General features: G+C 36.8%; 1 protein-coding gene across 1 annotated transcript; it reads right to left on the bottom strand.

Annotated features, from left to right (window-relative positions):
- Positions 1 to 787: 787 nt before the first annotated feature.
- LOC140149585 (uncharacterized) lies at positions 788 to 18,602 on the bottom strand. Its single transcript, XM_072171662.1, has 17 exons — positions 18,427 to 18,602; positions 17,080 to 17,397; positions 15,966 to 16,217; positions 13,526 to 13,660; positions 12,449 to 12,610; positions 10,685 to 10,825; positions 10,209 to 10,220; positions 9,264 to 9,599; positions 8,298 to 8,591; positions 7,887 to 7,993; positions 6,933 to 7,146; positions 6,417 to 6,516; positions 5,405 to 5,645; positions 4,777 to 4,885; positions 3,830 to 3,920; positions 3,060 to 3,112; positions 788 to 2,273 (listed from the first exon to the last, which is right to left on the bottom strand). The coding sequence occupies exons 1-16, from the start codon at positions 18,494 to 18,496 to the stop codon at positions 3,061 to 3,063; spliced, it is 2,634 nt and encodes an 877-aa protein (XP_072027763.1). The 5' UTR covers positions 18,497 to 18,602; the 3' UTR covers positions 788 to 2,273; position 3,060.
- Positions 18,603 to 22,182: the final 3,580 nt, after the last annotated feature.

Below are 22,182 nucleotides of genomic sequence, written 5' to 3'. Positions count from 1 at the left end.
TTCCCTCAAATATCTGGTTCAATTTTATTTTTATGTACAGGCTTCTGCTTCTAGTTGTATCTCATCCATCGTTTTTATCATGTTTTGTTATTTGTATGTTTTAATTTTGATGAAAATAAAAAATATGAATATGATGATGATTTGTTGATCTGTCTATTAAGTATCAGTTATTGTCTATTTTAGCTAACTAACGTTGTTGTTGTGTATGTTCCTTATCATGCTTATCTTTGCTACTGTCTTTCTCTTCCTACTATTCTGCCCTTTCTGTCAAGCAAGTCCAGTAAACGTAAGCATTTATCCCATTACTACCAAGGAAATGTGATAGATTTTAAATATAACTGTAAAAATATAGGACGGATGCGGAAAAATTGAGACATCAAAAAAGGGCAAATATCCGAGAGCCAATTAAGAGCTTCACTATACAGACCATGTAGCCAGGGCAAATCATTATAATAATTCTAGGGGCACGTATGATGGATAAGAGAGTCAATGTGAGGATCAGTAATAGAAGCAGTTATGAACAGGGATGTAGGAGACTACAATCTCAGTAACGTTTATGATCCACTACTTCAGACTTAGTAGATGGCACTAAACTTCCATGATCTTATAATCTAATCCCGAGCTATCTCCCTGGGATGTATGGTGAGCTCAGAAAGTGATTTGCAAGAATGTCGAGGGTTGAGAGCTCACAATGGTTTTCATTGTGAGTTAAGGCTTTCTGGTTCACAACCCTCGATTTATTATTCCAAGAACGGTACAAAATAATAATCGTTGTAAGATAAAAAACCTCAATTATGCCACTTTTATTAACAATCTGTTTCATAAAAGCCCTTCAATAAAATGCTGAATGTTGCAATTATTTTGAATTTTGAAAGTTGCTATTATTAACAGTCTGTCTCATAATAACCCTTTATAAAATAAAATTCGAAATGTTGCAATTATTATAAACATATTATTAACCAATACAACGATATGTACACTGTACAATGATAATCCATATTATACAATTTGGCTCGAATAATTTACAATAAAATTACATTAACAATACAATTACTGAATATACAATAACATTTAACAGGAGGGGAAATCTGAAGTCATTACATGTAGTATCAATGGATCACAGGGATGAAAGGTCACAATACAATGCGCCTCCAGCGGTTGCCGGGGAAAGGCCAAAATACACAGGGCGTCATTTCCAAAGCCCGCGTGATACGAGCACAAAACAGTAACACGTGCCATTGTCTGTTAAAATGTCGAATATACACTAAAACAGCAATTTGCAGTAATAGCAGATATATTGTCTCTCCACTGATCACATGGAAACCTTCGTGAAGCTGTTTTAACATGATTATTTATGACACTGGAATGAATACCGTATAAAACCTCGTCTACAAGCATAGTGTTTTTGATGAAAGCTAAATTAATACGATACATGCGTAAATATGCCAATACAATAGGTTGGTCTTACAATAATACTTGTTTGCATATGCTTGGATCTGTAATTTATTTGCTTAAATTCCACAATGGCGCCTGGATTAATTTAGCTTTCATCAGAAGCGCTCTATATATGCCTGTAGACGGTCGAGGTGTTACGGTATTCATTGGTGGCTGCAACGGCGATATCGACCCTGGAGGTCAAAAATTGGACTGGCAAGAGCAACCGCTGGCATCGCATCGTATTGTGAATCGCGAAAATATATATTTTAGTTTAATTCTTAATAAATGTCGAAACACAATAAACATTTGTTAGTTAATGTTACTTCATTGCCACAGGAAACTATATACCTCATTTGTCTGCAATGAATTCGTTTAACTTGATACGCACTTGAGTTTCTACACACATTTACACTAGAATTCATACGCTTGAGTTTTTACAAATATCCTCAGATATGTGTAGAAACTTACAGGGCATTGTGCTCACGTTCCCTCGTCTTGGTGCTTATAAGCTCTTATGTTGCTTGTAATAAGGCTTTCACACATTTCAAAATGAAACATTGCTCTATTTATAATTTATCCTTGAGCTTTTCTCCTCTTTTTTCTGCCTTTTTGTCGTTTTGGTGCACCACTGAATGTTCCATGGCCCATCTATGCTACCAAATCTTTCCATTTCCAATCCAGACACTGTAAGGTAACAGGTTAAGTCATCTCATTTTCCTTAGCATTTGGGCCAGACTCCCTGAATTAACTTGTTGGTAGAGGTTCGCCACTCTTTTCGTACAACAAGTGTGTTTTACCTTTCCAGCATTATACTATGCCGATACCAATTTATACACCTGGGTGGAGAGAGACAACAGAAGTTAAGAGTCATGTCTAATGGCACAGCAGCCCGTATTCGTTTTTCTGCAACGGGCTTTGAGAACTAGCAGAGATATGAATCAAATCTTGCACTCCCTCATAGAAGGGTCTTTAAGTATAACATGTTTAAATTTCATTGATCTATACCATTCACACACCCCCCCACACACACACCCCTACACCCCACACTACTTGTAAACGCCGACAACCAGGGACGTTTGGTACACGTCGTTGAAACCACCATACAACCGGGGACACACACATTCAATTTTAACTATCCAACCGGGCCACATTAGAGAAATCACCATCCATATGTTTATATGTTTCAACGTGCAATTTTTGCCAACCTGGAAAGTTCTGGCAACCGCGGACATCTACAATTCATGTGTGTCTGCATTTGAAGGGTAATTTCTCATGTGTGTGTTCCCCCGTTGGGATGGTTACAAACGCCCTGTAGAACTGAAGGTGCAATATTATAGTCCTTTAATAATTATTTGAATTCAATTTGTTCTTAATTTCACCTTAACTTCTCAATCTGCTGTTGTGTATTTTGAAGGGGAAAAAGACATAATTATAAACACTCAGACATCTCAAACTGCTTGACCTCTTTCTGAGTCATCGCGAATCATCTGATGTCTAGGCTTTCATAGCGCTATACGCTTCAGTACATTTCAGAAATGTAGGGCACCTTTGAATCTTAATTTTAATTCCTTTTTAATTTGCCGCGGAAGACTTACTTCCCCTCATGCCTTAATATCACATACTTCACGATAATCTATTCCATCTTACTACTACCTTGTTCATCGATCCCGGCGGCCTATGGAAAAAAAATACAAGCAAACAAAAGTTATTTCAGAAAAATCTTGATATAAATCTCGATACACAAGTGGCGTGCAGGTGTGGTCATATTTTAGGTTGCCAATACATAACAAACAAATGAAATAAAAATTCCTTTAAAAAGGGAATGGGCGCCCAATGGGAGCTATGATGTGATGTGCTGAAATCCCCCTTTTCACCATTGCTGTCACCCAAAGACCCCATTACCAGCACATGCTCTGTCACCCAAAGACCCCATATTTTTCATTTAGATCTGTCCCCCAAAGACCTCGACCTTAATATTTCCATCTGAACAGCAACGAGTCGTCTATCAGTATCACTGATTTTGAGGTTTCTTTTGGCTCTCACCCAAAGACCCCATTAAAAAAAGGTCATATTCTCATCCCAGAGCAAACAAAGTAGTAACGGAGGAAACAGGGGAAAGAATAGAAACTATAGATAGCCTTACCCACTCAGCATTGCTCAGAGCAATCAGGTTGTACGAGGTCAATAAAAGTTAGCAAATTAGTATGAACGTGAACGTTCAAATCTTAAGGCGGAGATGTTATAATTTGTTTTAACTTTCTATTCGAAGTTTTACCTATAAATGGATATTCGGTGAAACTAATAAAGTTGGGCAATTGTGATATCTATCATCTTTTATTTAAATTAAAGTTGAGCGGCTTTCACTACATGCAGGAATTGACGACAACTTTACCTTGTTTTGAGCCCATATGCTACAAATGCAATAACGAGTAAGACGATGATGACTACCAATACTATTATCACTTTCTGATCTTTATTATAACCTGTGAAATAAGTCAGATAAATACCAGGGTAAAACAAAACCAATATCAGGTATGTTGCTGACAAAATTATAAAGTATACAATATAAGTTTGGCAGAATGTCGAATCTGGATTCGTCTTTCTTAAATTGTTGTTACGTATGTATTCTCTTGAATTAGCGAACATGGAGGGCAACATATCAATTATCCAAACGTGATTCAAAGCGATAAATGAGCGAAAGAGGGTGACCTAAAGGGTCATTTAACGGTGCAGGGCCTCGCGGTCGATCCCCTGTTAACTAATTCAAGAGAATTCACGTGTAACATGAATTTATCAAAGAGACGAATCCAGATTCGGCATTCTCATAACGATTATTTAACATTACGTTACAAATACTTGAAACAATTTGTCATATTCTACCAACTCTAAACATGTGACAAGTAATTACATCAGGTGACGGTCACTTTCTGGAAAGCAGGACTGAACAAGGACAGGAATTCCTTTGGAAACTTAAGTTGGCTAAGGAATTGGTTACGGGTATTGATGGCATAATACCAAAGTATTGATAAAAGCGGGATTATACTGATTTGTGAAACAATAGAAATAATTCGATTCAATCCCACTTTTATGGTGAAATGTCAAACATGGTTTTTTTTCTGGTAAGATTAGCTTAATGCAAACACATGCACAATATAGTCCAATTTTACAGATTTGTCATGCAAACAGCAGCTAGAGTGACCCACTCGCGTACCCGTAATCGGCAGGGGATAATGGGAAGAACAGGAGCGTTGTGAAAAATAACCATAACTTCGGGCATAACTTACTTAATTGCTAGTTACTATACGCCATAATCAGATACAAAGCAATTGATGAAGTTACCTTTTTCTTGCTCCTTTGTCGTTGGTTTAACAGGGTCAACCAACATTGGAGTTCTACCAGGCCATGATGTAACTACAGGCCTCCCATCTGACCAAGACGCCGCATATGACTATAAGTGAGTGAATACAAGACAAAAATTGCAATTCAATTCGTATATCATTGTTTCCACAGAGCATCCTTAATCACAGTATGTGATTTCCTCGTAACTTGAGTCACTTATTAACCAGTTCATGGGGCCATTTCCCATCAACAAAATCATGTTTCCACATAATGTATGGGGCGGTCCAAAAACAACTTAACAGTCTCTACAAGCATGACAAGATGCCACTGTCATGCTGTATAATGATATGCCTTTGCATATAAAAATAGCCACCCCATACCGTATTCCACAAACTTAGACAAAGCATGGACAAGGGGTCCCAAAATTGTTTTTGGTTGCACACGTCACGCTCTAGGTCTCAAATTAAGAGATTCAGATGGACTTCATAATCTCCATAGGGAGTCCGCCACAAATATTGCTAAAAAATGTTGGTGGATTGAGACCTCTGTTCTTATGCTGGAAATATAACAAAAATATTTTTTTTGGTCTTTTCACTAATCTTAAAATATTTGCATAAAATCAACTTACTTCTTTGTCGATTCTACTAATAAATGATGTGTATATCTTATAAGTCTGACCCTTAAGAAGGGGGCCATTGTAAAACATGCCATATGTGCCATTGTCGCCGATAACAAATTCTGGAATTTTGTGTACAGTGGATTTTGGTATCTCTCCAGCAACATGGAATCTGGGATCCAAGTAATGCTGTTCGGATTGCCGCTTCCTTCTGCCAGTACCTGGTATCCATTCAACGCCAACTTGATAACCTCTGTAGGACAATATGTAGAATGTATTTGTTAGTGTCCCATGTTTTTATTTGGATCAAGAATGCCCAATATGAATGTTATTATGTGTTACGTTACAACAAGGTATGACAATCTGTACAATAATACCGGGAATAATACACATCGTCTTGTTCTTGTTGCTGATCAGTTTCTCTGAAGTATCATCCAAACTTATATGCCATGAAAACCACTGCAGACTTGCATAATCCTTTGCGTACAAAATTCTTGCACAGATGACAACTTCCAAGACGGTGCTGCTTTCTCTATTGACTCACTTTCTTCAGGCACATATTTTCATCCACTCTGTTTCCACTTACATTGGCAGACATTTTGTTTCATAAACCAGACAGAATAGTATATTCCCTTTCTTCAAAGATTCGAACTTTGGCGAACTCCAAATCTCCTTTGTTATTGCTGGTGTGCTCGATTAGAAGCAAAACAAATGACTGGTTCGCAAGCACCTTTCATACATCAAACACTTTCATACATCTGCTCCGAAATGTTGTTTACATTTCAGCCGGGAATCCCCATGCCTAATAATAGCTACTTTCTTTGACATTCACGTAATAGCAACAGTGTTTTTCTACATGATGCAATGCAGTGATCACATTGTGTTATTTGGGAATCCCCAAGATAATAATAGATCTGACTGATTTTGTTATTGTGATTACATGAGAGGGAATTCCCAACGTATATAATCAAATTGAATTACTCAGGGTGTATTATATCGACTGCTTTTCTAAATAGTAACTTACGTGACAAATTCTGAGTAACTTCTTGGTATAGTAATTGAGACAGTTGTTGGTGTAATCTGTGTGCTTTGTATTACTGGCACCTGTTCTGGAGTAGAGAGATCTGCAATTTGTTGGTAAATTGTGAAAATAATTATTTATGTCGCATATTTCAGTATAATATGGCAATATTAACTTATCATAATTATTATCCAATTTTTGGTTACCGCTTTTTACAAATATTAATTTCAGAGCCAGCAGCAAATATGTTGTTATGGCACGAGGGTGTTTGTGACCAAATTTAATACCCTTCGCATTGTGGAATGTACAGCAATGGTTCTTTGACTGTGGGACCTTCTAACAACAGCTCAGACTGCTCTGGGAAAGAATCTAAGATCATGAAGATCGTGAACTCTCTGTCGGGCTCTCTGTTCTGCCATTTCATTTGTACCTTCAATGACAGAGGGAAGTTGAGAATTAATTGAAAGAATGCCGCATTAATAATACAGTAATCACCAATAATGTGTTTGTAACTATTACCTTCAGCTGTAGCGGGTAGTGTATATTGGTACACGGCAGAATGTTCTCCTTTTCCATTACCAGAATATGCAAACACTTTGAGCTCGTATTTTGTCGTAGGTTTTAAATTCTCAAATGTATGACTTTCCCTGTTGTATATAAGTTGTCCGTTTTCTGGTTCGGATTCTTCGCGGAAGTTGAGATCATATGGTTTTGTGATGATTTTACTACTAACCTGAAATCAAAAAATGGTACTTGCATTTCATTTATTTACATACATTTGAAAAAAAAATATACTTCAAAATTACGGTAAATCGTGTCAATCGCTTAATTAATCCTGTGTTGTGTAATAATATAGAGACGTCGCTATGTCCCATTAGCCATGCGCCTTGCGGCGGGACTCTAAATGTTCGATACATCCTGGGCCAGAGTCCCGCCGTAAGGCGCATGGCGTATGGGATACCGCAACGTCTCTTAAAGACCCATTCAGTGATCCCAGGGAAAGTGTAAAAAAAATTAAAATTGTTTATAAATTGCTTAAAAGTGAAGGATAAGTCATTCAAATTGTCATTAGGTATTTTTGAAATGAAAAATTTGGCAAGAAACAAAGAAAACAGCAGTATTAACAAAGTTGAAGCCCCATTCGAATACATGTAGGTAATTTAGATACTGTCAGTATCTAAATTACAGATTCATTTTTGTCTTAAATTTATGGCTTTCGGCTGAACCACTAGCAGGCTATGTTTACATATTTATGACAATGACAAAGGTACCAAAATCTGAATTTTGATGATTTTTACGATCGTCTGGATGAGCAAAATCACTGAATGCATGGGCCTTTAATGTCTCGTTTGTTACAAAGAAAAACAACAACTGGCGTGCACTCGAGATATTATTATTATATTAGCAGATTTAATATGTGTTTTATAAGATGGAAAGTGACAGTGTTCTATCGCAATCACATTTCGGACTTACAAAATATTTCTCGACAATGTAATGTGGATGAACTGGCTCCTGCCATGTCAACCCTATGGAGTACTTGGTTGCTTTGACGACTGTCAACAGAATTGGTGCTCCCGGTGCTGGTGAGATGAATCAATATTTAGAGAGGTTTGAGAAAGATGAATAAAAGAATCAAACACAAAATATGTGGACAGTTATGATGTCTATTTATATTGAAGACTCCTCTTTATATTTACGCTTCCTGTACATTGGACTAACTTTACTCGATCGAATATATGCGCATGGAGTTATATAAAATGATATTTTGCTGAATAAGATCTTTTAATGAATGTAATTCTGGAACGCATAGTGATGTAGATATGCACCTTTAAATAGCCTTTCTTTGATAACATAAAATAAATATTTAAATATTTTCAATCTTACCCGTTTGATTAGTTGTCATATAAATTGGTTCTGATAAAGGTCCTACTCCCTCTTTTGTTATTGCTGCAACTTCAAATCTATAGTTAGCGAATGGTGTAAGTTTCCCGATGGTCACTGTCAAAGATTTAGTAGTTGCGTTACTGAATAACTCTTGCCGGCGTTCATCTGTTACGAAGTAGAGGTAAGCTAGTATTTCCCCGCGTCTTGAGCCACATGATACCTCCGACCATTGATATGATATACTGTTTGACGTCACGAAGGTAGCCATGACATCGGATGGTGCGGAAAATGGTGCTGAAATAGAAAACAGAGTGTTTCTTAATAATTGGTATCGGAGCAAGTATGTGTTTGTTTGTTTGTTTGTTTGTTTGTTTGTTTGTTTGTTTGTTTGTTTGTTTGTTTGTTTATTCATTTATTTATTTATTTATTTATTTATTTATTTATTTATTTATTTACATAACTGGCTAAAATACATCAAAAATACACAAAGCATGTCATCAAATAAAAAATTCTAAAATATTGTCCCGGTAGGCTAGCCAGAAGGAGCCAGGAGCGTGAACACTATCATCCGAAGGGTGTGACCCCTCCAACCCACCGAGACAAGTGAACTCAAAACATAAATATTAAATATTGCACATTATAATAAATAACATATTACACATTACACAGATTTCATCAACAATTTCATATTTCATTTGCTTAGGAATACTTGCAAGGATCATAAATATGGCGTACGAGGGTCTTAATCATTCGTGGACAACAATCAGTAACAATCATGATACTATTTTGCCGCTTTGTGTTTCTGAGTTTCAATTAGGATATTTGTCCTTGGAAATAAGCTCCGGTACGACAATTAAGGACATGGTGGAGGATACCGACGACGACAACACCGATGAAGATGATGATGATGTTCGATTATAACATGCCCATCAACACAAGCAAAACATTCAGAGTAAAAAATGTTACCTTTTTCACCAGTTGATACTGTCACTCCTGGAGAATTAGTGCCATTATAAGTACCATTTAGAGTCGTAGTCACATAGAATATATAGGTTGAATAATACTCCAATCCTTCGATAGTAAAATTTGTAGATTTAACACGACCTGCTAGTTTGATCTCCCCAGCCATTGTGGTTTCACATTGATCACGATTTGCCAGTTTATATTCTACGAGGTATTCTTTTTGTATGCACGGACTCGCTTCAGGTTCCCAGTCAATTAAAAACCCATTGGCTCCTTTAGGAGTGACGGAGATATCCAGTATTTGACCAGGATCTGTGTATGTCAAAATTAGAACAATAAAAGTACAATGATTTCATAGTGCAATTATTCCAAGCCTATCAGAACTACTTCACTGTCCCAAGGCTACCGTGTTGCCCAACTACCAGATGGAAAGACCAAGCACACCACGGTAGGATGCTGAACAGCAGACCCAACATACATGGAGAATGTTAACTCGGAGGAGACCGAAGGCCACCCTGCATAGGGTAAGTCAAGTATTTCTGGTATATTCAACATTTTGTGTGAAGTGATAACTGCAACATAATACCTACAATCCTACGTAATCAAGTCATTCAACTGAATGAAAAGTAAGCCATTGCAATTGATTGCAATTATTGTAAAACCCATTGTAATCATGGTAATCATTGTATCAAGAAAGTTTGTTGGTGTTTTGCATGCAAATCAACTGAAACAATAAGTGAGAAAATATATATAGAATTACAAAACTTGAAAAAGATCGACGGAAATTATGTTAATCATGTGGACCGCAAGTAAATAAAAATTATTATCATTTGCAACTATTTATCACTGCAATGACCACCATTGGATTCCTTGATTTATTTGTCATCAAATTATCTAATTTGTTACATAAAACAACCCTGGGCTTAGATTAAGCTACATTGAACTTACCTGTACATTTCTCTGTAGTTGATGCAATGTTGAATATAACCAATTAGGAAGAGAAAAAAAAGACAAATGTTCATATTTATGACACTTTGGCATTGAAAAGGTAATAGGAGGTATTTAAACATGCTATTGAAACCAATTTTGCCATAATTTATTTGTCATGTGATGACAAATAACAAAATGAATGTTCGCACACCAATATGCGGGAATTAAGTGAAGAGGGGCTATAAATGGCGGAAAGGGTGTCAATATTATTTGTCGATATGCGGAATGTGTTTCAAATATTCTACTTTTCAAGAATACATACACATCTGTGAATGTGATATTTCTCAAAAAGGTACATTTCTTGCAAACTCATCTTGATAGTATCTAATTTTTATTATCTTTGAGAAAGGGTTGATTTCCATAGAATAAACTTTTACCACAACCCCAAACCCAACCACAATTTTTTGGTGAGTGGCTGACGCAAGAATACTTACGTTGACAGTTATTACCAGACCACCCTTGCATACATCGTCCACCACTTATGTTACACTCTCCAGTGTCATCAAGACATGATACGTCAGTAGGGCAGTGACATTCTAATTTACAGTTGGCTCCGTAGAATCCATCTGGACAACCTATGTCAGAAAATTAAGAGGAACAATAATTTCAAAAGAACTTCGAGTTTCAACATTTCTATGGTTTAATACAAGAAGGGCCTATATGCAATGTCTGCCCTATAAACATTTCCTGCATGGAATTTCCATATTGAGGGTTGAGAGCCTATTCAAAGACGTTACATAGAAACTAGGAATATGTGAAATGGCTATCAATCGATCAATCAATCAAGTTTTCAAGTTATCAACAATTAATAATAAACCGATAAATCATGGAATATTACTAATTACTTACTAACTTACCAATCTACCAAATAAATAAGTCAGTAAATAAACATATAAATAAACATAAATAAATAAATACAGAATGCAGAATGCAGTTAGTATTTTAGTTACAAAATTCCAAACATTATGTTATTTATCATTTTCTGCTATACACGCAAAAGGGCTGTGCTTTTAATATCCGCGCCTAATCAATAATGGGTCTTTCACTCCATTGTCAAACTACTGTGTTCCCTGTATGATTATGTATTGACCAGGTTCTAAACAACTCAGTCGTAAACTGTATGCTTATAACACATCACAGTACCCATTCAACCATACAACAAGGTCAGTGATTGGCCGGCTTGCTAAATAGCAGGGCATTATACAAAGATATACCTCATGTAAGTGCCAATCACAACACAAATTTGATAACAGTTTGATATATCCTTGGTATAAATCTAAATAATTGTCAATAAACGTATCCAAAGCAGACGCAGACGCAAGCTTTCATGCGGGAAATATAAACACACTCGCTAAAGTCGTACTCTTTTTATGAGATATTGATACGGCACCGAAAACTACAGCTGTTTCGAACTCAGCCAGGAACCCTGTTTCCAGACGAAAAATTTGATGTTGTCACAATGAATTCAAAGAGACCCACATAGAGGAATACGACATCTATCTTGAGCCAATCTGCATTCTGTTGCCTGCAAAAGCCGACGATCAGACATAAATTTTAAAAGGAGCTTGTCCAGATATCATGGTACGCTTAAAACGCATCGAAAACGCCAAATTGCAGTCAATTTGAAAAGAACTGTATATTAACAATAACAACGTATATGCCCAAAGATTTGTCTTTAGCATGTCACTTTTTTGAAATACCAGCAAAAATATCAAATTTTGGAGAAACGTCCCAAAATTCAAAACAAACATGAACCTTCCAAAATAAATACATATTCGCACTCGGCGGCTCAATCACTACCTGCTGCTGTGATTTGGGGTAACTCGTCGCTTCCCTCTCTAGTTACCTGAGCAAAGTTTGAACGTGCATGTTTTGCATTCCGTAGCCATTCAAATCTTCAAGGTGTAACTTTTCATTAATCCCATAATGTATAGACAATGAAAATTGGCATTTTTTTGGAGTTGGACTACTCACCACACCTTAAGAATACAATAAACCCCTTACTGGTAACTTCTATGTACAGCTGACTGTTGCTTAGCAACGAAGTTTGAAAGTGTCATAAACATGCAATATCACATACCACTGCTCATCATGCAAGCCACTTGTTACAAACTAGATTAATTTGACTGACGCATTTTAATTGGGCATTTATTTTTACTAATAGAAAAATGAAATGTGTAAGTGATGGTGAAGCTCACCTTTTATGCAGTCAATTCCATAATACCTGGCCGCACATGAACACCCATATGGATGTGGTAAACAGAATAGTGTACCCTGACAGGCTCTGCTATGTGGATCGTTACCATCTTTTCTCGAACACATTACGCCGCCATCTTGTCCCCATCTATTACTCCCAAGAACTAAATTAACAAAGTGATCAATAAATTCGGTCATATCAAAAATAATAACAGGTGTAGATGCAATCAATTATGCTGTATATCAGTTTGTAAAATGTCTGTAAAACCATTTTACAACTGGTCTTGAAATGCTCATATTGAGCACCTTATTGCTTTTTAAAGATACAAAACACAGACTTTACCTTTGCCATCATGGTTTAAGGGATTGACATCCCCGCAAAGACGGTAGGGCTTTACAACTTTGCACTAAAGTGTTCAATACGAGCATTTAAGACCGATTGTAAAATGATTACTATACGCATTTTAGTAGGGAGAGTGGGTTGCACCGGATAATAACATATATAATGATGGTAATCTTAATCCCGTTCTTTAGACAGGCCATAATCGGCACCCAATTTTATGATAAACACGTGTAGCCTACGAGTCAAACATTTGAATTATATACTTAACTGATTTTTTTTTTAAATCCGCTTTTGGCGTTCGTAATTGATTGATTGACTTTATTGCTTATCATCAGATAATGATGTCATTAATTATAAAGAGAACGTTAATTCACAACAATTTAACATTTAATTTTACCTATTTGTGAAAGTTCTTAATATTGTTTTTGTTTTTGAAACATCTTACCAATGTATGAACACCAATTTATTTGAAAGTATTTGTACCTCGCGTGATTGAATATTCGTCATGACCTGCCGAATATCGTTTCCCCTACTCCGAATTGCAAAAGATAATCAAAGCAACACCCCTGCAAATGCAAAAGTTTTATACTAATGTTAAGTACATTGTACTGAGTTACCCCAAAAGTTGCTCGCTACATATGACTCATACATGCCTCTTCCCTAAATTTCACTTTAAAGGCGAACGAAAATTTGGCAATTCCTTTTATTTCAATGATTGTGAGTGAGCAAACATTACCTTGTTCACAACTGCTTCCAGTAAACCCCGGAGCGCAGACGCAGACTCCTGATTGGTCATCACAGATTCCTCCATTCAAACATAAAGGACAGTCATATAAACAGTCCGGTGGTCCCCATTTGTTGGCTGCACATCCTGAAAATGCAAGGCGTTGGTTAAATTTGCATCTTATAAAATAAAGTATATCAAGTTGTCACACCTATCTACATCAATTATGAAATACTTGAAGTATGTTCACAAATGCCGAGTTTCCATAAATTACTTTGATATAATACAGTACAACATTCTTGGGAAAAAGGTGCAACTTAGAACCTTTTTGTTATAGGGACCACCCTCCCGCAACATGGGTTCTTTGTGTGTTAAAGAAGCTTAAAGAACCCAAAAAGTTCCTTATACATCCAAAGATCCTTTGGAGAACCTTTACTGGTTCTTTGAAAACCTTGATTATTAGCAAACTATGCTAATGACCGGTAACATTCAACCTATCCTGCAATATTGTTACGCACATTTTATGTTTTTCTTTCTTTTAAATCACATCTGCAAATTTTTCAGATGTGGGATTTTGTTTGAAAACTGTCACATTTTAACGCTTGAACGCTGTAAAAACTCACCACCGCTGTCAAATGATGCAAGTCATCAAATACCATCTGAACAAATACTCCAGAGATGGAAAGACCCAAACACTATAGATTGTTTATTGTTTGTAAAATAAGAAAACCAATAAGAGGTGGAACAGAGAGAGCGCCACCTCATCTTAAATGAGATGAGGAGCCGAGGTCAAACTGACCGGGCAGGACTGGGATTCAAGAAAACCCAAAAGCTTATTAAGGACATGAGCCAGAAAGAGCACAGAAAATGCCTCACTAATCTGGTGAGAGAAGTGAATGAAGAAGATATGCCGGTTTACCTATACGGATGTGCTAAACAAGGAGAGTGGTTGAAATGGGACTCCGCCATGCAGACTGACACCTCATGGAAGAAGCTCCTATATGTCTGGATACGGTATTAGAACTCTTTCATACATGACAAACTTTCTTCACCTGCTAATCTAAAACTGTGGGGAAACCAATTTTGGACTGTGCCAACTCTGCAACTACCGTAACTGTACTCTGCTCCACATCCTGAATTGTTGCAGCTACTTGCTTGAGAATGGAAGGTACAACTGGCGCCATGACAAACACTAAGAACAATAGCATCAGGTCTGGCACCATCTATTGATGAGACTAACAGCAAACAGCAAAACAACAGAGTATACTTCAGACTCATCTCTATCATTGCTTTCCGTACAGCAGATGGCACGCACTCCAAAGACAGAAGTAAAAAAAAACATCCTGAAGATAGCTAGAGACTGGATCTTCCTGATGGATGAGTAGCACAAGCCAATAGTGTTCCCTCCAGAAATAGCAGAAACTGCCAAGCGGCTTGATATTATGATCTATTCAGCCACCACCAAACATGCAATCATCATAGAATTGGCAGTACCATCGGAGGAGAACCTAGCCAATGCGTACGCCAGGAAAAGTGTAACTATGAAGACCTGGTAGCCGAATGTGAAAACAGAGGATGGAATGTGTTTTACTTCCCAGTAGAAGTGGGAAGCAGAGGCTCCTATATCACTAACCAAGTGTTTACCTGCCTTAGGAGTCCCAAAGGGGAAAAGAAAACCAATCCTAGACACTGCCTCCAAATGAACTACCCCTCCATCCATCTCGTTTTGCTTTAACCAATAGAAGTGATAACTCAAAATAAAGTATTAATGGAAATTAACAGGCTATTTTCACTTTTAGAAAAGAAGGTTCTCGATGGTTCTTAGGCGGAACTTTTATGGTTCTCTGTAGAACCTTTATTGGTTGTGTAAAATGTTTCACGAACCCCTTTTGAATTTGATGGTTCTAAGGGTAACCTCTCTCTGTAACCTCTCTCCGTATGCACAAAACAAGTTAGACCAGGTCTAACATTAGACCTTGTCTAACCATGGAGATTAATCTCTTTGGTATTTACATATCTTATTTTATATTATTGTAGATCCTGTTAAGGGCAAATACATGCAACATAATATTAGATGGCTGCAGTTCAACTTTTGGACTTTGCAAGGAGTAAAGGAGGAAAAGGAAAGAGTAAAATGAGCCCTCCCTAATTGTAACCTCCATGGTTATACCGGGTCTAACGTTAAACCTAGTCTAACTTGTTTTGTGCATACGGACCTAAGCTTCAAAAAAAATTAGAACCCTTTGGAGAACCAAAGAAGGTTCTAAATGACTTGCGGAGAACCAAAATGTTCCTCAGAGTGTTCTAATGTCCTTTTTTGGTTCCTCCCAAGAACCTCGAAGTGTTCTCCCGAGAGGACAAAAATTCCTAACATAGAACTTTCTTTTCTGATAGTGAATTCAATCAGATTTTTTACGTATTTTTAACTTAGTAACTATGAAAATCACCTTACCTCGTACGATCAGCTGAAATATGGCATGTTCTCCTCTCTCACGCTGACCATCCCAATAGCATTCATAAATACCAGCATCACTGACCATGACTCTATCAATGTACACGGCGTTCTTACCACTCCATTCTGTTATTATATCATTACTATTATGCCTCCATCTCAGTTTGCTCGCGTTAAGAGGTTTTTCTACTTCAAATATTACCGATTCACCCAAACTGACGGTTTGGAAGGTCTGCAATGGAGTGATGTCACCTATGAAATGGCAAATTAAGATATATCCTATAAAATGTCTTTGCTACCGTAATGTTGTTCTCAGGAGGTTAAAAGAACATCCTGAAGTAACACAGTTCTGTTAGCAGAAATAGATGCAGTATTGGCCCTTTGTTGCATTGTACTCCATTTATTTACTGATTAATGGAATCTAAGAACCTTTTTTTTCCTTTTATTATTTCGGTAAAGATTATTATGTTGCTACAAATCAGCATGTATAACCATTCGATATATCTGGCATTGATTGAAATTAATTGAAAATGACCATGCACTCATGGGCGACGCCATTTTAAAAAGTTATTTGGCCGATGTGACGTCACTTATAGACGTCTGTACCACGGAATACAATGGCAACTCATGGTCAACTTTCCATTTATGCCAATACATATATAGGTGAATGATAATGCTCGGTCAAAGAGCAAAGCATGGCCAAGATGATGGCAAAAAAATGGATGTAGTTTCTGCCCTGTATTTATATAGTTGGTTAATTAAATTTTGCCCCCTTTATTTGCGTATAAAATCTGAGCCTTAGTAGTTTTAATTGTAAGAATGATTTTAACTAAGAAACTCATTTCCATGAAAGAATTCAGGAAGGAATAAGTCAATGTCCACGTAACATTAAATCTTATTTCATTATTGAGCAAAAAAGCAAACTAAAACAGTACCAACTGACCAGCAGGGAAACTTTGAATGGATCTTAAAAAGATTCAAGTAGTGTACATAACCAAGGAAAATAAATGTTAAAAACTGTTTAATATGTACAACAACATCTAAAATTTAGGGTTAAATACATATTAAACAGTTTTTAACATAAAATTATTGAGTACGAATAACTTCATCTTACTACTGAACGCCAATGTGATAACATTAGTCCTCTCTACCACTTCTTCTTTACTCGCTTCACAATAAAACACCCCGACTCTGTTTAATTTCCCAGCTTGAGGCAATCGCAGGATCTTCGCTGATGTTGACCCATGACCCCTTGTAAAAGACCCTGGAGGTAGGCCACTTCCGGTTCCGGTATCAAGAGCTCGTCCGAAGTTTACGACTGCACCAGTGGCATTTCCACTTGTGAATCCACCCATGAAATGATTATTGTCACCATTTATTTGTATTCTTGGGCTGAAACTGAGGCACGTTAAATCCAATATGGCGCTTGTATCTATGGAAACAGTAAAAACACAATACGGCAGAGAAGAACGTAAAAGCACATAAAAAGACAGTGATAGGCTATTCTCAAAATCGAATTGATATTTGACATATTTATTGTATAATGAAAATGAAACTCCATAACCATAATTATTTGGCTATTTTATATCTGGTGATAATAACTGATTCTAAAAACTGTCGCATACATGGTAATGTGATTACTCATTAACTAATATTAATTATAGTTCATTATCGCTTGCGTATCCATGAGACATAATTGCCAATTATGATACAACGGTTTGTAGTGGAACCCTGAGTCAATGTGTATCAATTAACAGCCAACTGAAGTAGGCTAAGATCGAATAGTGTTTTTTCCTTTTCACTTCGTGATGCCAGTTTTATGCGCATATATTTTTGCATGTCTTGTAAACGGTATATACTGGAATGATGAAAAACAGGATCGCGAGTGAAAACTGTTCCCATTTCATTTAAGCTCTCCTCATTCTCTACCAAAACAATATCAATGTATCTGAAGATTTAGTTACCAAATCAGTCGCCCTTCGTACGTGTATCATTTTGGAACTTATACAAATATCATCAAAAAGTCATATTGCATATTAAGTTGGAATTATTTTGTTTTGGAAATCAAGAAAATATTTGGTTATAAATCTGAATCAGACTCCTGTCAAAAAACCGGAAATAAAATGCATGATGGGAACCGTCTTTAGAAAGGCGTGCCCTCGTAACGGAAACTGTTTGAAAGTATGGAAAGACCTGTCTCGTCGTTGTTATGGGTGACACACGAAAATGTCACGTTATACATAGTCAAATGTAGAGTAGTAAATAACATTTTCACAAATGCCAACAACGACACCAAACAAATCAAGAAAATATATTTTTCTTCACATAACATCCACTGATAGGTTTTTGTTTAATAATACGGTTTTAGAGTTGTGTACGTTAATGTTAATCATGCATTTTTTTAAAGTAAGCTTTGAATTTTGACATCATAAGATAAAAATAACATTTCTGTTCTACCAACCTGTTATAAATAGCAGAAAAGAGAGTACCAAACAGTATGTCGTTGTTGTAGCCATGTTAACAGCCGTCATAAGTTATCAAAATATCGTTTCCCCAAACAGTTTATTGGAAATACACTTGTTGGTTGAATATGGAGTTGAAATCATGGCGTGATTATGATTTGCTTCATATGAATCACTGCCAAAATAAAAAGGGGCCCCGGAGAAGGAGTAAAGGCAGGCAGCCGTCCGTATGTGGGCGATATTCACTTAAACTTAGTAATGCGACAACCTTTAGACAAAATATTTTAAACATCTCCAGATATTGCTTCCGAAGGTGTAACGTTGCGCAGACGATGTGCAAATATTATAATAATTTAAGAAAGAATGAAATACACATTTCCTTGAGGAATCGGATAGCACATTATTTTGGTGGGACCTGAGAGCACATCAGACATTCGAAAACGGCGATATAATACAAATTTTATGGCAAATTATTTAAAATGTGATATTTTTGATATTTCACAGTCCTCGATGTAAACTTTGTAAATCTAACGATATGTACTTCAAGTGTATGCAGCTGGGATGAAAAGCCGGCCATCAATTGAAAATTGTGACCTTTCATATTGAAGATGTACTTTTTTCCCCAAAAAAGACCTACATTTTTTGGTGTTTTGGGGGGAAAAGCTTTGTCTTCAATACGAAAGGTGACATTTTCATATGATGGACGGCTTGTCATCCCAGCTACATATACACTTTAATTAAGTACATTAGATGTATACAATTTACTTCCTCACCTCACCGCACCAGGCTGTGTTCGACCATTGTTGGACGTAACCCTCTTCATGATTCTTCCACACTGTTTTCTGTCTCTTGCATTTCTTGTCCATGTAGGTCCCATGTAGGCCGGCAGTAATGTCATCACGCCACCCCCTCTTCTGTTTTCCTCTTGATCTTTTCCCTGTTCTTGGTTGCCATTATGTAAGTCGTTTAGTCCATCTGTTATCTTCCCTTCGTGCAAGGTGACCTGCCCATCTCCATTTGGTAATGGAGATAAGGTAATGTGTAGCATCTTCCTTTCCTTCTCTTTGGACTGTTTTTATAGTTTCTGTTCCAGGTACTTGGTTGTTGTCCATGTTTCTGCCCCATATGTCATTTTTGGCAATACACACAAGTTAAACATTCTACTTCTCAGATACATTGGTAACTTTTTATTACATAGGATGTCCTTGAATCTTCCAAAGCAACTCCAACCATAGACCCTATTTCCAGGGTCTATGCTCCAACCTGCCTTTATTCTGATCAAAGCTTCTTCCCTGGCGTTGTCCTCCATCTTCACTGTTTGGCCAAGATATTTATAGCCATCCACCTTTTCGATAACATCGCCTTCAACTACAATGACGTTCTCTGACTGGTGGTTTGTAATATATTTACTTCCTTTATTCAGATCATTTAACTGGACCTCCAAATCCTTTACTGATGTTGTCACCAAAGCTACATCATCTGCAAATATAAGATCTGTTAGCTTCTCGCCATCTATGTTGATCTCCCTCTCCTGTAGGTTCAGCTTTCTGAATATAGCTTCCGTTGCTGTAGGGAATATTTTGGGGAATATAGTGTCTCCCTTTCTCACACCACGCTGAATTCGAACCAGACAGATATGTAGTCAATGTATTACTATCCAGTAATAACGGAAAAGATCTAGAAAACGTCAAAATGCGTACCTCTTCCAAGAAAGGAATATGTTCTTCTGTCGACGTCGACTTGCTGAAGTCTGGTTAATAAAACAGCATATCTGCCAATAAAGTAGACCAGTGCAAGGTAAAGCCTGTTTCCCGATGAAAGAGAGTGATTGATGAATGCAGCACCATTTTGGAAATTATCATCTGTGCGAGGAGTTTATACACAAAGGATTTATTCAAGTCAACAGTGGACTTCGTTGAACAATGATTTTCACAGGACAAGTGAATCAGGATATACATCAGTAGTCCAGAAACATGGAGTGAATCAGAACTTTGTAATCAATAACAAGAAGACTGTTGGTTAAGTGTCATTCCTAACCTATGTATTTGATTGATTATACATGTATTTATCTTTATGTAGGCCTATGTATCAGATCATTATAAATCATATTATACTTTTCATTAAAGATTCAGATATTGTTAACTTAATCAAACAGTGTGTTTTGTTGTGCATTCTGAAGTGAATTTTGGTAAAAGGTGCTTATGGCCTTGTAGGGCACGTTGGAGCAGCGGTACGGGCTCTGCCTTGTAATCGGTGGATTGTGAGTTCGAGTCCCGGCAGTGCCATCGTGTTGTACTCTTGGGCAAGGCGCTTTACCTTACTTGCCTCTCTCTACCCAGGTGTGAAATGGGGAGCTGTTATGAATAATTGTCCATTGAGCGCCGCCCAAATGTATGAGAATGCCTTGGAATAAATGTAAAGTGCTTTGGTACATGTACACATTTATTTTTTTATTTATTTTTATTTATATTAGTCATTAACGACTCCTAACAGGTATCATTGGAATATCAGAAACAAATAGAGAATGATTGGGGATTGTTGAATGATAGCATGTATACACGGAGGAGTGCGGTTCTATAAATCATGAAAAACTGAAGAAGATACGGGAGGAAATGTATTGGATGTCTAATTAAGGATCAAATAAGCATTATCCAAGTGCATACACGTACTAGCGAGTATGATGTAGAGGCAGTAGAAATATTCTATGAAGCAAAGTATGCCATTGTTATGATTGGAGACTTTAATGCTAGTTCCATTGCTTCCGGAATTTGAATCACAGCATAAGTTGGTACAGCCAACATATTCTTCAAGAAACGCGCAAAGCCTATAGACACACCTGAAATCACATAGACTTCATTCCCAGTAGCGAAATGGGAATCATCAAGGATTGAAATTATCACACAATTTAATTTAGGACGAGATCACAGAATGGTGAAGGGCAAACTTCATTCGGCTTTCTCAAAAGTATCAGAAATGAAAAGAAAAGCAAGATCTACGTACTAGTTCTATAGTTGGAACTGAAAAATGGCTGTAGGGGTTAAAATCTGAAGTGCTGGCTGGATGTAGACTAAAAATACTAAGCTGTAGCAAGCGCAGTGATGGAAATGTCAACAGAAGTAGCACCACAAGAGAAGACGATAAAGCATATAACTGAGCAGGAAGAGATCTTGGACAGAAAATGAAAAGAACTGAGAGACATTCAAGTCAAATCAATTCCTCAAAAGATTGAATAAGCAAAACAGTGATGAAACAAGACAAAGTAAACAGAAAGGGGGAACAAATAATATTTATAAAATTATAAGTATAAGTACATAAGTAATAATAAATAAATAAATAAATAAATAAATAAATAAATAAATAAATAAATAAATAAATAAATAAATAAATAAATAAATAAATAAATAAACAATAAATACAAATTAGTTAGGTTAAGTTTGTACATGGGGGGGGGGGTGCAGTGCAATAATCATGATCCTTCGATATCCATGATTTATCCTTGCATATTTATAGCATCGAACCTCCTGCCAATGTTCCTTGCCAGTGCGAGCCACGAAACAAGGTCACAACTGTAGCCACTCCCTCAATGGTCGCCATTTCAGTGATTGACATTGATGTAATGCAAATATGGCGCTGGCCATCTGGTCACGTGCGCATTTATAAAAGCGCATTTATGTATATAACCGAAGTCAACACAGCCGTGGAAGGCATATTCATGAAGCTGGACCTTCAGGAAAGGTCATCAACATAGACCGTTA

This window comes from Amphiura filiformis, chromosome 4 (genome assembly GCF_039555335.1).
Source record: "Amphiura filiformis chromosome 4, Afil_fr2py, whole genome shotgun sequence".
Taxonomy (NCBI): domain Eukaryota; kingdom Metazoa; phylum Echinodermata; class Ophiuroidea; order Amphilepidida; family Amphiuridae; genus Amphiura; species Amphiura filiformis.
Note: the sequence above shows the minus strand (reverse complement) of the source record. Positions and strands in the feature narration are given on the sequence as shown.

What these genes read in the sequence shown, in the direction of transcription:
- LOC140149585 (XM_072171662.1), bottom strand. Translation starts at nt 18,496, where the DNA reads ATGACGGCTGTTAACATGGCTACAACAACGACATACTGTTTGGTACTC. An exon ending in TTTTCTGCTATTTATAACAG is followed by an intron (nt 17,398 to 18,426) that starts GTTGGTAGAACA and finishes CTGTTTCCATAG; the next exon opens with ATACAAGCGCCATATTGGAT. An exon ending in ACTACCCGCTACAGCTGAAG is followed by an intron (nt 6,517 to 6,932) that starts GTAATAGTTACA and finishes AACAAATTGCAG; the next exon opens with ATCTCTCTACTCCAGAACAG.